The 13,537-nt window shown below is 37.9% G+C and overlaps 1 protein-coding gene across 3 annotated transcripts in view; it reads right to left on the bottom strand.

Annotated features, from left to right (window-relative positions):
- Positions 1-13,537, bottom strand: part of Magi3 (membrane associated guanylate kinase, WW and PDZ domain containing 3) — a 224,715-nt gene that overhangs the window by 54,747 nt on the left and 156,431 nt on the right. For all 3 annotated transcript variants that reach the window (XM_085677890.2, XM_085677889.2, XM_048442276.3), the window contains exons 7-10: positions 13,367-13,424; positions 5,911-6,005; positions 3,571-3,759; positions 46-651 (exon numbers count right to left, since the gene is read on the bottom strand). In XM_085677890.2, coding sequence (XP_085534016.2) covers positions 46-651; positions 3,571-3,759; positions 5,911-6,005; positions 13,367-13,424 — 948 coding nt within the window. The remainder of the gene's footprint in view (positions 1-45; positions 652-3,570; positions 3,760-5,910; positions 6,006-13,366; positions 13,425-13,537) is intronic.

Genomic DNA, 13,537 nt, shown 5'->3' with positions numbered 1-13,537 from the left:
GAAGGGAGAGCAATGGTCAGGTAAAATGTTTGTGCTGTTACTCACCTCCTCTTAGGATAAGCAGCGGCACATCTGCACCCACTGGGAACTGCTTTAGTACTTCTACCACTTGGAGATGTGATAAATTCTGCACATTTTGGTGGTAAATTTCTTTGATGACATCCCCCTTTTGAAGGCCTTGACACCACTGGCTATCCAATATCATTTTCACCTTCTGTCCAGTTGGGCTGTCAGCAATTGCAAACCCAAAGCCTTTAGGGCCCTTAATCAGAGGGATAGTCACTAGTTCAGGCTGGGAGCTGCCTGATGATGCCAGGGATGCTCTCTGTTCACTTGAATCTGAAGGACCATTGAGATGGTCACTGGCCAAGATTTGGCCTGGTTTTCCATTTTGGTCCAAAGTCATTGCTCCTGGTTTAAAATCCTGAGTATTCAAGCATGTCTCTCCCTTTGTTAATGACTGTCCATTGATGACAGGGGTAGCAGCAACAATGTCCACAACAGGATCTTCACTGTCATCAGGAAGTGGATAGCCACGGCATAAAGTAAGGTTGACATACTGGTTGACAGGTACCAACTGAAACATCTGGACAACATCTGCATGAGTGTGACCAAGGACACAGCTGCCATTGATGTCTACAATAACATCACCTGATAAAATATAATCATGTTAAGATATTAAAACCACCAAATAAGTTAATGTTTTTGCTGGGGAAAAGACAAAAAACAAACAAACGAAAAACAGAAACTAAATTTGAATTCTAAAGCTCTCTAATTGTTTATAAATGTTGAAAAGAGATTTCCAATACAAGCATTTGCTGTTATGACTTTGTTATAAAAATATATCTGCATCTTTTAAGATTTATTTTTAGGCCGGGCGGTGGTGGAGCACACCTTCAATCCCAACACTTGGGAGGCAGAGGCAGGTGGATCTCTATGAGTCTGAGTCCAGTCTGGGCTACAAGAGCTAGTTCTAGGACAGCTATGGTTATTACATAGAGAAAACCTGACTCAAAAAACAAAAACAAACAAAAATATTTATTTTAGTATTTTCATTTGTTTGTCTCTCTGTGTGTGCATGTCCAAGTGTATGTCATGCGTGTGCAGGTACAACAGAAGACAGGACAGGATGCTGGGTTCCCTGAAGCTGGGGATATAGGTAGTCATAAGCTACTGGAAACTGACCAACCTGTGTTCTCTGAAAGAGCAAGAAGTGCTTTCTTTTTAACCACTAAATGACAAATTCTAAATGTCAAATTATTAACTATCTTAACATCAGAGAGTTATAATCTTCTCAAATTCAAGTCTATCATTTAAAAATCCTCCAAGTTTTATTCAATTGGAACATACTTTCTGAGCCATTACTAAGTAGCTATTCAAAACTCAGTACAGTACAGTACTAGGTATTTAGCACATACAAAAGAAAATAACTCTCTTGGCTACTTGTATGAATAAGCTATTAATAAATGTCTCTTAAATCCATTATAAGGCAAAAGGACCAGAATGACATCTCTTACTGGTGCTACTTCACTTTAGAGTCTTTTCTGTAGCAATCTGTGTTTACTATAAGGGATTTCAAATAGAGAAAGCAGCAGCAACAAAATCAAAATAACCAGTGTATATATTTTTAAGATAATGAAAGGTGAAATTAATTAGTTCTTGTAAGATTTAATTTTGTCTTTCTCTTTTATAATATGCTCATTTTGCAGAATCATTCCACAGAATTTCAACAGTTGGCAATTTGACTTCTGAAATTAGTTATCCAATAACAAAATAACATAAAATTTCAATATCTCATCTATTTGTTTTTATTTCATATAATTATTTAAAAGGTTACCGCAAAGTAAAGATACTTTAGTTTCTTGTGCCCAGACTTCAAAGAACAGGACGCATGGTGTGGAAAGTGCAACTTTGTATGGGCTGGAAAGACAGCTTAGTCCTTAAGTGCAATGGGGGCTCTTGCAGAGGACCACATGGCAGCTCACAACCATGTGTAACTCCAGTCTCAGGGATCTGATAACCTCTCTGGCTTCCACAGGCACCAGGCATTCATGTCACACACAGACACACATGCAGGTAAAAGCCCATACACGAAATAGTTTTAAAAATGTTATTTGTAGAAATTTGTTTCTGATTCAAGAGGATACATAAATTAATCAGATACAAAGCTTTAACTTTTTACCTCCAAGTGAAGAACTCCAAAAACTTCCTGAAGTTTTCATAGAAGTATTGAGTTTTAATGCAAATTAGCTAACAGTTTTAGATGAATGAGAAACTATTCTTTCTATCTATCTATCTATCTATCTATCTATCTATCTATCTATCTATCTATCTACCTTTCTATGCTATATGATATGTTTCATAAACAAATGTTGAAAGATTAAAATTGAAAATTAAAAAGAAAACTCTTCCTATTAAGATTAAGATCTTCAGAGTTCATTAATCTTAAAAATAAGTTAAATATAACTTTCAGTTATTTTAGGTTTTATATTTTAAAGTTTCTATCAATACATTGAAAGGTATATGAGAGATTCTATAACTTAATTAAAAGTAACAAACAATATCTGTCATAAAAAAGTACAGTAACAACTGAGTCATCCAAGTGTGGGTTCATATTACAATAGCATGTGAAATAATAGAAATAAACCCCAGTGAACATTAAACTCTTTGGAAAACAGTGTGTAATCTACACAATATTCTGTAATTTGTCTTGAACCTATACCAAGGTCTTCTGAAACAATATTAGCCATATGAAAATATCTAACAAATACTAATTAAAAATGAAGAAATTAAATACAAGACAACCTAACTTTATGTATGTAGCTTTATAAAAATAGTAAAGTTTGTATCTGTAATACTTAAGACTAGTTGAACTTTACTAACTACAAGTAAGGTCAAGGAAGGGGAGAAAGTAGTTTAAAATTAAGAATTTCTTTGCTATCACTAAAACATTTCAATGGACTACTTTTCAAAAGAGATGATAAATAGATGTAGGGAGTTATAAAAGTACCCCATGGGAGCTGGAGAAACAGCTCAGTGGGTAAGAGCACTGACTGCTCTTCCAGAGGATCCAGGTTTGATTTCCAGTATCCATCCATCTCTAACTCCACTCTCAGGCAATCTAATACCTTCCTCTGGCCTCTTTGGGCACCAAGCCCATACATGGTACATATATGCAGGCAAAATACCCATATACCTATAAAACATGTTTTGAAGTACTCTATTATCGAATAAACAAATGATCTTCTGAAATTACTATCAAATATTAAGTTTTATAAATTTCAAAGTATTATCTAAAAATTATACAAAAACCAAACATTAATAAAAATATGTTTTGTTTAATCATTTCTTATTATAAAAAACAACCAGACTTAAAACTAGCAATATATTTAATTAAGGGATAAACTATTTTAATACAAGGATCTCAAGCTTCAATTGCATAGTTTATTCTCTTTATTCACACACACACACACACACACACACACACACACACACACACACACACACACCTTTGCAATAATTTCTGTTAGTGTACCAAGACTCTTCCAGTAATTCTGAAAACCTTGTTACCTGGTGCAATTTTCCCATCCTGAGCTGCGGGCCCATCTTTTAGCACATTTTTCACTTGTAGGAACTCATCAGGCCTATCTCCACCAATGATGGTAAAACCAAATCCCATCGTGCTCTTTTTCAGTGATGCTCGGACAAGGACACCTTTAAGTTGGGATGGATCCCGAGTAAAGTGAGACCTTTCCATATCTGTGTCAAAATAAGAATCATATTTGAAAACAAAAACAGTTATATCAAATAAACTCTATACAGTCAATTTTCAAAATATTTATATATCTTAAGTAAAAATAACAACAGTAAAAAAATGCCTGAAGAATAGGAAATTTCAGAAACTCTGAAGATATAGAACAGTTAGAATTTGAGTTAAAAAAACTAAACCCTTGTTAGGGGGGACACAAGGGAGTATTTATTAACAGTATCTTTATGGAATTTCTTGACAACTTCAGAAAAGGAAAACAATCACTTTCTCTCTGCTTCACCGCCTTTTCTGTAGTATTTCCCCTTACCCATACTCCACTAACATAACCTCCCTCCATTCAGTTTTGGGTTTTGTACTTTCAGTTATTTACAGACAGGTGAATTCTGAAAATATTAAATGGAAATAAACTCTAGTTTTAAATTGCATTCTCTTCTGAGAAGTGTGGAAAAATCTTATGCCACCTTGCTCTATTTCATCTGGTACACAAATCATCCTTTCATTCAGGTATCTATGCTATATATATTACCATTTGACAGCTGTTTAGTAGTCATTTGGTTTCAGATCAACTCTTGTGGTTTCACAGTACCTATATACAAGTAATCCTTATTTTACTTACAAAATTGTTCCAAGGCTCAAGAGCAGTGATGCTGGTGATTTGGATATATCAAAGAGAAAAAGTGAAGAATTTCATTAAGTGAAAAGGTTAGGGACTGGAGAGATGGCTCAGTGGTTAAGAGAACTTGATGCTCTTCAAAAGGACCTGGGTTTGGATCCTAGCACCCACATGTAACTCCAGTTCTGGAGGACCCAACACCCTCTTCTGATCTCTGTGGGAACTGCATGTGTGTGGTATAAAGACATACATGGAGGCAAAACATTCAGACACATGAAATAAAAAATAAATCTCTTTGAAAGATTAAATTTATCAGAGGTAAGGCATATACAGGAAAAAGTTTACGTAAAGTTTAATGCATCTACTGGTGGTCTTGGAATGTATCCTCATCAGATAACAGGTGATTCCATACCCATGCATAATGATAAAATCATTTATTAAGAATATTATTTATTGATTGCTACATAGCAAATACTACTCTAAGCAATTTATTACACACACACACATTTAATATAATAGTGCCTTCCTCTTGAGATATCTTCAATGACCTGAGAAACCTTCATGAGGAAGCTATCTCCAGAGGATGCTATTATTATTCCATAGGTGAAAAAACAGGCATAAAGATTTTAGGGAACTTAAACAAGGTTACATGATGAGACTTAAGCCTGCTCTTTAGCTAGTACACTCATCCACAATTTTAAATGACATTTCTCACTACATATTATGACAGTGATCTACCAGAAAATTCTTGAGGGGTAAGAATTGACTTAATTGCAAACATTTTTTAATATCTAGTGACTAGTGAAGCACAGGACATATGAAGAGTGCTCAAAAATACCTGTCAAACTGAATGTTTACTGAACTACATGTAAAACGTAAGGAAGGCACCTGTGGTTTTTGAAGAGTAGCTAGAAGAAAGAAGTATTTTTCTCACAGATAATAGAAGTGGATCATACTTTATTCTACAATATACACAGAGAACTTGGCTGTAATAATACATAAAAGAAAAGAAGGAGACAGGTGGGTGGAACATCCAATAACTTCCTGAGTAGCTTTTTTTTTAAAAAAAAAGTATGACTAGGTGCATTAAAACCATATGTAACTTGGTATGTAACTCTACAGGCAGCCAATGGCATAGGGAAATACTCTGGTAGATTTACTTAGTACTGATTAATAGTGGTTAGAGGAGAATCCTAAAGATTAAATTTGTATATCGTACTTAAGTAGTTAATTCAGAAGCTATAGTGAACTAATACTGGACCAGGCTTCAAAAAAACAAAAACAAAAACACAAAAAACCCTAATCTTTAAAACTCAACCTCAATATCACACAGTTTTATATTTTTTATTAATCATGACAAACATCTCAGTATTCTCACAATGTTTATACATGATTTTGTAAAAAAGATGATTCATATCTTTTATAGAGGCAAAAATTTCTCTGTTGAGTTTCAAAGATTTAGCAATAAAAAGTTAACTCATCATGTATAGTCCATGTTTTGTTACAATGACCAAATAAGAAGTTCTACCTGGTTTTGCAGGATGAATTTCAGCCTGTCCTATCTGCTTTTTTCTTTTGGCTTCTTCCACTGGATTTTCAAACTGAGTTTTCTGGTTGAGGTGACTGTAAAATATAGAGAAATGTACAGTTTAAGTTTAGATGAAAGAGTTATATTTATTTCCTAAACAAAACATGATCCTATCCCATCACAGAGGTTAAGGAGTATGTATCTTGAGAAAATGGAGAACAGAAAGGCTGAAAGAGACAGTGGGAGGCCCAGGGGATGACTCGAGGTCAAAGGTGCTAGAATTATGCTAGTACATCTCCACAAACCCAGCAATGGAAACAACAGCAGTTTATAAAACTACAGCAGAAGTTCTCTTCCTGCGGCAGTCAGAAGAACTGGTACCTGGTCAGGCATTTTTTAAGGCAATTAACACAGAAGACTTTGTAAGTTACTTTAAAATAAATCAAACTATCTATCAAGTTACTCCTGAAAATATCACAGTGCAAAGCCCCTAGAGCAGTGGTTCTCAGCCTTCCTAACCTTACAACCCTTTAGTACAGTTCCTCATGTTGTGCTGACCCCAACCATAAAATTATTTTCTTTGCTACTACATAACTGTAATTTTTCCACTGTTGTGGATTATAATGCAAACATGACATGCAGGATATCTGATAGGCAACCCCTGTGGGAAGGGTTGTTCAATCTCCAAGTTGAGAACCACTGCTCTAGAACACTATCCCATACTACTTTATTACCTTTCTACTAATATTGTTACAGAACAACACTGTTTTTACGCTTCAATTTCTTCATAATTACATAATAAATTAGTTAAATAAATATAACATAAATTTAGTGGGATTGTGTGACTGAGCACATTCACAGCTGACTCTTGGAAAGCTTAGAACTCTGTAGGAAAGCAGGAAAGAGACAAGCTTCCACTTGTTACACAAGAATTGCAGCACTGACATTCTGGCAAGCCACTTAAATGATAGTTATTTTAGAAGGTAGCTGTGACAAAAGAATAAAAACTAAAAATGATGTTTAAAACCATGATGAGGTCCAATTCAGAAGCCATTTGAACATATTCTATCATATCAAAGCACAAAAAGTGTTCAGCCAAATATGTTTTCCACTAAAAATCTACTTCAGTAAGAAAAGAAATTACCAAACAACAACAATTAAACATCAAACCATGAGAATTTCAGGCTATTATTATCTGTATATAGGTCAATTAATCATACAATATACATATAAAAAGGGAAGCAATGTTTCCTTTGTTACCTGTGCTATTAACGGTGAAGGTAAGGAAAAAATAAACAGAAACAAACAAGTAACTATTACAGCAAGGGAGGTTAGGTTTTTTTTTGTCCTTTGGGCTTCTACAGTGTCTTTTAAAAAACATTTAATTTTATTTTATTTGTCTGGTATGTGCCATGTGGGCCCTTAGAGGTCGGAGCACTGGATCCCACGGAGCTAGACTTACAGGCAGTTGTGAGCCACTGGGGTCCTCTAGAAAAGCAGTACATGCTTTCAACTAATGAGTCCTCTCTCCAGCCCACCTCTAGTGCTTCTTAACTTTCAGCATATAAAAATGAAAATCTTGGCATTCTTAAGAAAAAAAAACCATAAAAATTAGCACTTAGAAAGAATCCTGTTTAGAGATGAACTCTAGCTGTCTTTTATATCATCAGCAAGAACGATTCATTTTACTCAGTAAAGTGTTTTCTATTTCCATCCATTTGCATGCAAAATTCAAGATGTCATTGTTTTTTACCGCTGAGTTTATATGTTCCACACCTTCTTTATCCATTCTTCTATTGAGGGGCACCTAGGTTGTTTCCAGGTTCTGGTTATTACAAATAGTGCTGCTAAGAACATAGTTGAACAAATCCTTTTGTAGTATGATTGGGCATCTCTTGGGTATATCCCCAAGAGTGGTACTGCTGGATCCTGAGGTGGGTTGACTCTCTGTTTCCTCAGAAACCGTCACACTGATTTCCAAAATGGTTGCACAAGTTTGCATTCCCACCAACAATGGATGAGTGTTCCCCTTACTCCACATCCTCTCAAGCATAGGATATCATTGGTGTTTTTGATTTTAGCTATTCTGAGAGGTGTAGGATGGTATCTCAAAACTGTTTTGATTTGCATTTCCCTGATCACTAAGGAGGTTGAGCAGGACCTTAAGTGTCCTTTGGCCATTTGAACTTCTTCTGTTGAGAATTCTCTGTTCAGTTCAGTACCCCATTTTTTAATTGGGTTAATTAGAGTTTTAATGTCTAGTTTCTTAAGTTCTTTATATATTTTGGAGACCAGACCTTTGTCTGATGTGGGATTGGTGAAGATCTTCTCCCAATCAGTAGGTTACCTTTTTGTCTTAATGACAGTGTCCTTTGCTTTACAGAAGCTTCTCAGTTTCAGGAGGTCCCATTTATTCATTGTTACACTTATTGTCTGTGCTACTGGGGTTCTATGTAGGAAGTGGTCTCCAGTGCCCATGTGTTGTAGACTACTTCCCACTTTCTCTTCTATCAGGTTCAGTGTGGTCAGATTAATATTGAGGTCTTTAATCCATTTGGACTTGAGTTTTGTGCATGGTGATAGATATGGATCTACTTTCATTCTTCTACAGTTTGACATCCAGGTATGTACTCACTCATAAGTGGATTCTAGCCATAAATAAAGGACTTCGAGTCTATAATTCATGATCCTAGAGAAGCTAAATAAGAAGGTGAACGTAAAGAAAATCATATAGTTATCCTCCTGGATATTGGAAGTAGACAAGATTGCCAGGCAAAAGTTGGGTGCATGGGGGTGGGGGTGGGGTGGGTGTAAGGGGAGATGGGTAGAGAGAAGGGAGAAGGGGAGGATTCGGGAGAGCTTGGGGGAATGGGATGGTTGGGATGGAGGAAGGGTGGATATGGGAGCAGGGAAGTAGATATCTTAATTAAGGGAGCCATCTTAGGGTTGGTAAGAGACTTGACTCTAGAGGAGTTCCCAGGTCCAAGGCGATGTCTCCAGCTTTTTCCTTGGGCAGCAGAGGAGAGAGTGCCTGAACTGGCCTTGTCCCATAGCCACACTGATGAGTATCTTGCATATCACCATAGAACCTTCATCCGGTGATGGATGGAGATAGAGACAGAGACCCACATTGGAGCACTGGACTGAGCTCTCAAGGTCCAAATGAGGAGCAGAAGGAGGGAGAACATGAGTAAGGAAGTCAGGACCATGAGGGGTGCGTCCACCCACTGGGACGGTGGGACTGATCTAATGGGAACTCACCAAGGCCAGCTGGACTGGGACTGGTGGAGCATGTGATCAAACTGGACTCTCTGAATGTGGCTGTCAATGAGGGCTGACTGAGAAGCCAAGGACAATGGCACTGGGTTTTGATTCTACTGCATGGACTGGCTTTGTGGGAGCCTGGTTTGTTTGGATGCTCACCTTCCTAGACCTGGATGGAGAGGGGAGGAACTTGGACTTCCCACGTGGCAGGGAACCCTGACTGCTCTTAGGACTGGAGAGGGAGGAGGAGGGGGAGTGGGAGGGAAATGGGAGGTTGGAAGGAGGTGGAAATTTTTAATAAATAAATAAATAAATTTTTAAAAAAAAAACTGAAAAAAAAAAGAACAACTCATTTTGTCACAATGGCTTTAGAGGAAAACAATTAGTGATTTATATTTCTAAACTTTGTGCTAAGTGAAAGAAGAGAGTAGAGACAAATAAATGAATAATATCCTTTTCCTGAAAATTCTTAGATAAAAGAATATAAGATTTAGTGGAGTAATCAATTGCATCTACTACATTAGACCATATTAAATGCCACCTCCTTATAAAACACATCAGTGAAACTACACTTGGCTTTTTTTTAAAGCTTTTTATGTTCGTGTCTTTCAGATCATGCATCTCGATCCCATTCATTTTGCTGTCCCTTCGTATGCACCCTCTGCCCTTGCAACCCCCTAAACAAGCTGTAGTGTGACACAATGAGTCACACAGTAAACCCTTCTGTCCATTTATCTTTGATGCAAGTGTTCACTACAAATAGTCATTGGTCTGGCTCAAGGTCTCTGGTTTTGGATGGATTCTGGGCCCTCAGTGGCACTCCTCCTGGATATCCTGTTGTTGCCCTGTGTTGTGCAGATCCTGCAGCTTTGGGACCGCAGGACCGGCCCCTTTATGTGCTTCCATAGATCACAGATGGGGTAGATGTCAAGATGGCCAACTCAGAACCCTGGTTCTGAACCTGGGTAGTTGCAGGGATGGTCAGTCTGCCAGCTCCCCTCTGTTCTCACTACCAGGGTGAGCTCTCTTGCATTGTCCTGACTCTCTCATCCCTTGTAGCAATGAGCAAGAGGCAGGGCCGGTTCTGCTTTCACATTGCTGGGATTCGCTCTTCCGCCCCTGGACCATCAGGACCAGCTCTACAGTGTTGCCCAGGGGAGGTGTAGGGCCACTCTCTCAAATGCTGTGGCTGGTGAGGGGCAAGGCTAGCTCTCCTACTCTCATGACCCCAGAGCCAGCTCTCCCACTCACCACAGGCAGAGGGGGGTATCTCTACCCTGCCCATGATGAGGGACGGAGCCAGAACTCCCACCTCATGTTCTTGAGATGGTTCATCTGGACCCCTGTCAATAGGGTCAGCTCTGCTGTGTTGCCCAGGTGAGATGCAGGACCCACTTTCTTGAGTGCTACACCTGGTGAGGGGCAGGTTCAGCTCCCTTACCCACTAAAGGTGGTAAGGTTGTGGGGGAGGGCACCTCTCCTCACTCCCACCATCACTCCGCAGACGAGGGAGGTGGCACTAGCTATGTCCATCTCATGCCCTCAGAGCTGTCTCACCTTCACCCCTGTCTACAGGGTCAACTGTACTATCCTGCCCAGGCAAACGGCCTGTTCTCCCAAGTGCTGCAGCTGGTGAAGGGTTTCACTTTGTTATTTATAAGCACATATTAAGATGAATAGATTTATTTGTCTAGCCATGGAGTAAGGACACCCTCTAAACAAAGAACACCTAAGTGTGAGAAGAGACTATTGACACTGGCCACTGATTCCTAGGATGACACTGTGTTAGGAAAGAATGATCTCCTATGTAACCACTTAAGCCTGCTGAGGCGAGCCCCTCCCCCATTTTTAAAATTAAGTATTTCTAGTGAAGACCTGCTATTAAATTTTAGAACTTTTTTTTTTTAAAAAAAAGATGTATTTCAGAATCTCATCTTTTAAAATAACTTTCACAATGAAAAACTGCCATTGTAGTTAGTGTTACTACTGCAACATTCCTGCCAATAACAATCATGGTGCCATCTGGTCTGACAAACTAAGAGAGCCAAAGAACAGCCATTCAAGTAACAGCTCTTCATCCCTCCAGTCAGCTCACTGCACACTACTAGAGCTGAAACTCAGACCCAGTTAATCTGGGACTCACGCCACATTCTATAATGTACATCCTGAGTACAGACTGTTCTTAAATCTAATAAATTGTCTTCTGTAAACGAGCTTGTTCTGAGTTGATGGAATGTAACCGTGGTGTTGCTGCTACTTCTGTCTCAGGTGTTCCACACACCTCCATGAGCACCTGGAGTGGACGTCAGGACTTGCCCTAAAGCTGCTTCACTGTTGTGTCTTCGCTTCAGAGGAACCAGATCATTCAGTTAAAGATTTTATAACACGCAAATGACTTTCACCTCTTGATCATGTATTCACATTCACTTGGAATGAGTAATAATGAGAGTCATTATCTCAAAAATGTTCAGCAGCATCACTGGCAAATAATATTTGATGCAAGAATAATTTAAACAGGTTAAATACAAGGGGAAGAAAAGCATTGCATAAATCCTTTTCAGATGGCCTCCAAATCTGCCTTTGACTTGAAAAACACCAACAAAAATACATTGTTTCTTCCTTCAACTACTCATGCCTTAGGGAAAATAAAAATATCAAAAGAGCTGATGAATACTTTGCATATCACATTACATCATTATCAGTAATATATTAGATAATACAATAGAAAGAAAATTAGTAAAGCTTGTCAAAGGAAGCAAAACATTGGATATGGCAAGTTACACACCTAATGAAGACTAAGTTGCTTCTTGCTTTTAAGAAGTCACTTCAGTCACTTCAAGCATCTCTCTAACCAGAGATACAAAAAGAACCTACATACTAAAGACCACAGTGGGAGTCAAAGTACTTACTTTAGGGATAACTATCAGAAAATGACATTGATTTACAACTAGTATTGAAAATTAATCATAAATAGAAGATTTTTTTGAGTTAGGGTTTCTCTATGTAACAACCTGGTTGTCCTGGAACTTGCTTTGTAGACCAGACTGGTGTCAAACTCACAGAGATCCTCTGGGATCCAACAGCACCCAGCAAAATTATAATATTCTTTAACATCCTATTTTTCCTGTATCATTTTGCATTTGCAAATAAGGCAGCTAATGTCAGCTTTTATTCTTGTATCCTATTTACCTTCTGAGATACACTTGGCTAATGAAGAAGTCACTCAAACTTAAACTGTGTTTGTTCTCTGAAAAATGAGCCTTCAGCTTTCTAACTCTCAAGCATTAGTTTAATAAGATAAATTCACTCACTGATTAATTCTTTTCTTTATTTACAGAGCTTCCTTTCTTAGGGCTAGGAGAAAATAGAGAACCTCCATGCCTCTAAATTTCCAGATAATATTGAGGTTTCTGGCATCAACACCTAAAGTTAAAATCCTCTCTGTAGACCCCAAAAAGAAGGTAATTCTAGTAGTCTGAACAATGAAGCAATCTGATAAAAGGAAAGAAAGCTCAGAAGTGAAAGTGGTCACTAACAGCAACTGTATGGTGTTCCTATCTCTTTGGACAGCTGCATTAGAAGCAGGCTTCACTCCTTGAAAGAATACTACAGTCTCTAGACCTCTTTAAAAGAAAAACACCTTTAATTATATACCTCTAAATTTTGGATTACTATATTACAATGACCTTAATGCCTTTTGGAAGTATACACTGGTAGTGATGGAAGAGACCACAGGAGTTCAGTCACCCAGTGTCCATGTACTGCCGTCTTCTTTAAAGAATGCAATAGCCATTAGTCCTCCACACAATTTTCCTACTTCTTTTACAATCTTCTTCTTACCCTTCCTTGTTCCGCCTTCCTTTCTCGTCTTTCTATAGAAATGGGTCTTTCTATATTGCTAAGTATTGCTAACTCAAGGACTCTGCAAACTCACCTCTCAAGTACTGGGAGTACAGGTACATGCCTCCACTCTGGCCTCCACTCTGGCCTCCCCTTTCATGCTCTGTACTGAGGAACCCAAAGCTAACTTCTAGAAACCCCAAAGTCAGTGCAGAAAGTGTTCCTTTTCTTCTAGCTAAAATAACCAGAAAATCAGGTGACCATAAAACATAAGGTGTCATATTTAGTATTCCCTAGGGCTGTACAGAAAAGAAAACATTTGGGAAACTATTAACTCAAATAACAAACTTACTCAACATAGTATGTTCCATACTGAGGGTCCTCTATTTTCTCCCAGCCATAAGGAAGCTCTGTAAATAAAGAACAAAATTAATCAGTGAGTGAATTTACTTTATTAAATTAATGCTTGAGATTTAGAAAGTTGAGGGTTCACTTCTCAGAGAACAAAACAGTTTTAGTTTGA

Source organism: Myodes glareolus, chromosome 17 (assembly GCF_982192425.1).
Source record: "Myodes glareolus chromosome 17, mMyoGla1.1, whole genome shotgun sequence".
Lineage (NCBI taxonomy): Eukaryota > Metazoa > Chordata > Mammalia > Rodentia > Cricetidae > Myodes > Myodes glareolus.
The sequence above is the reverse complement of the archived record's forward strand: the minus strand, read 5'-3'. Positions and strand labels throughout refer to the sequence as shown.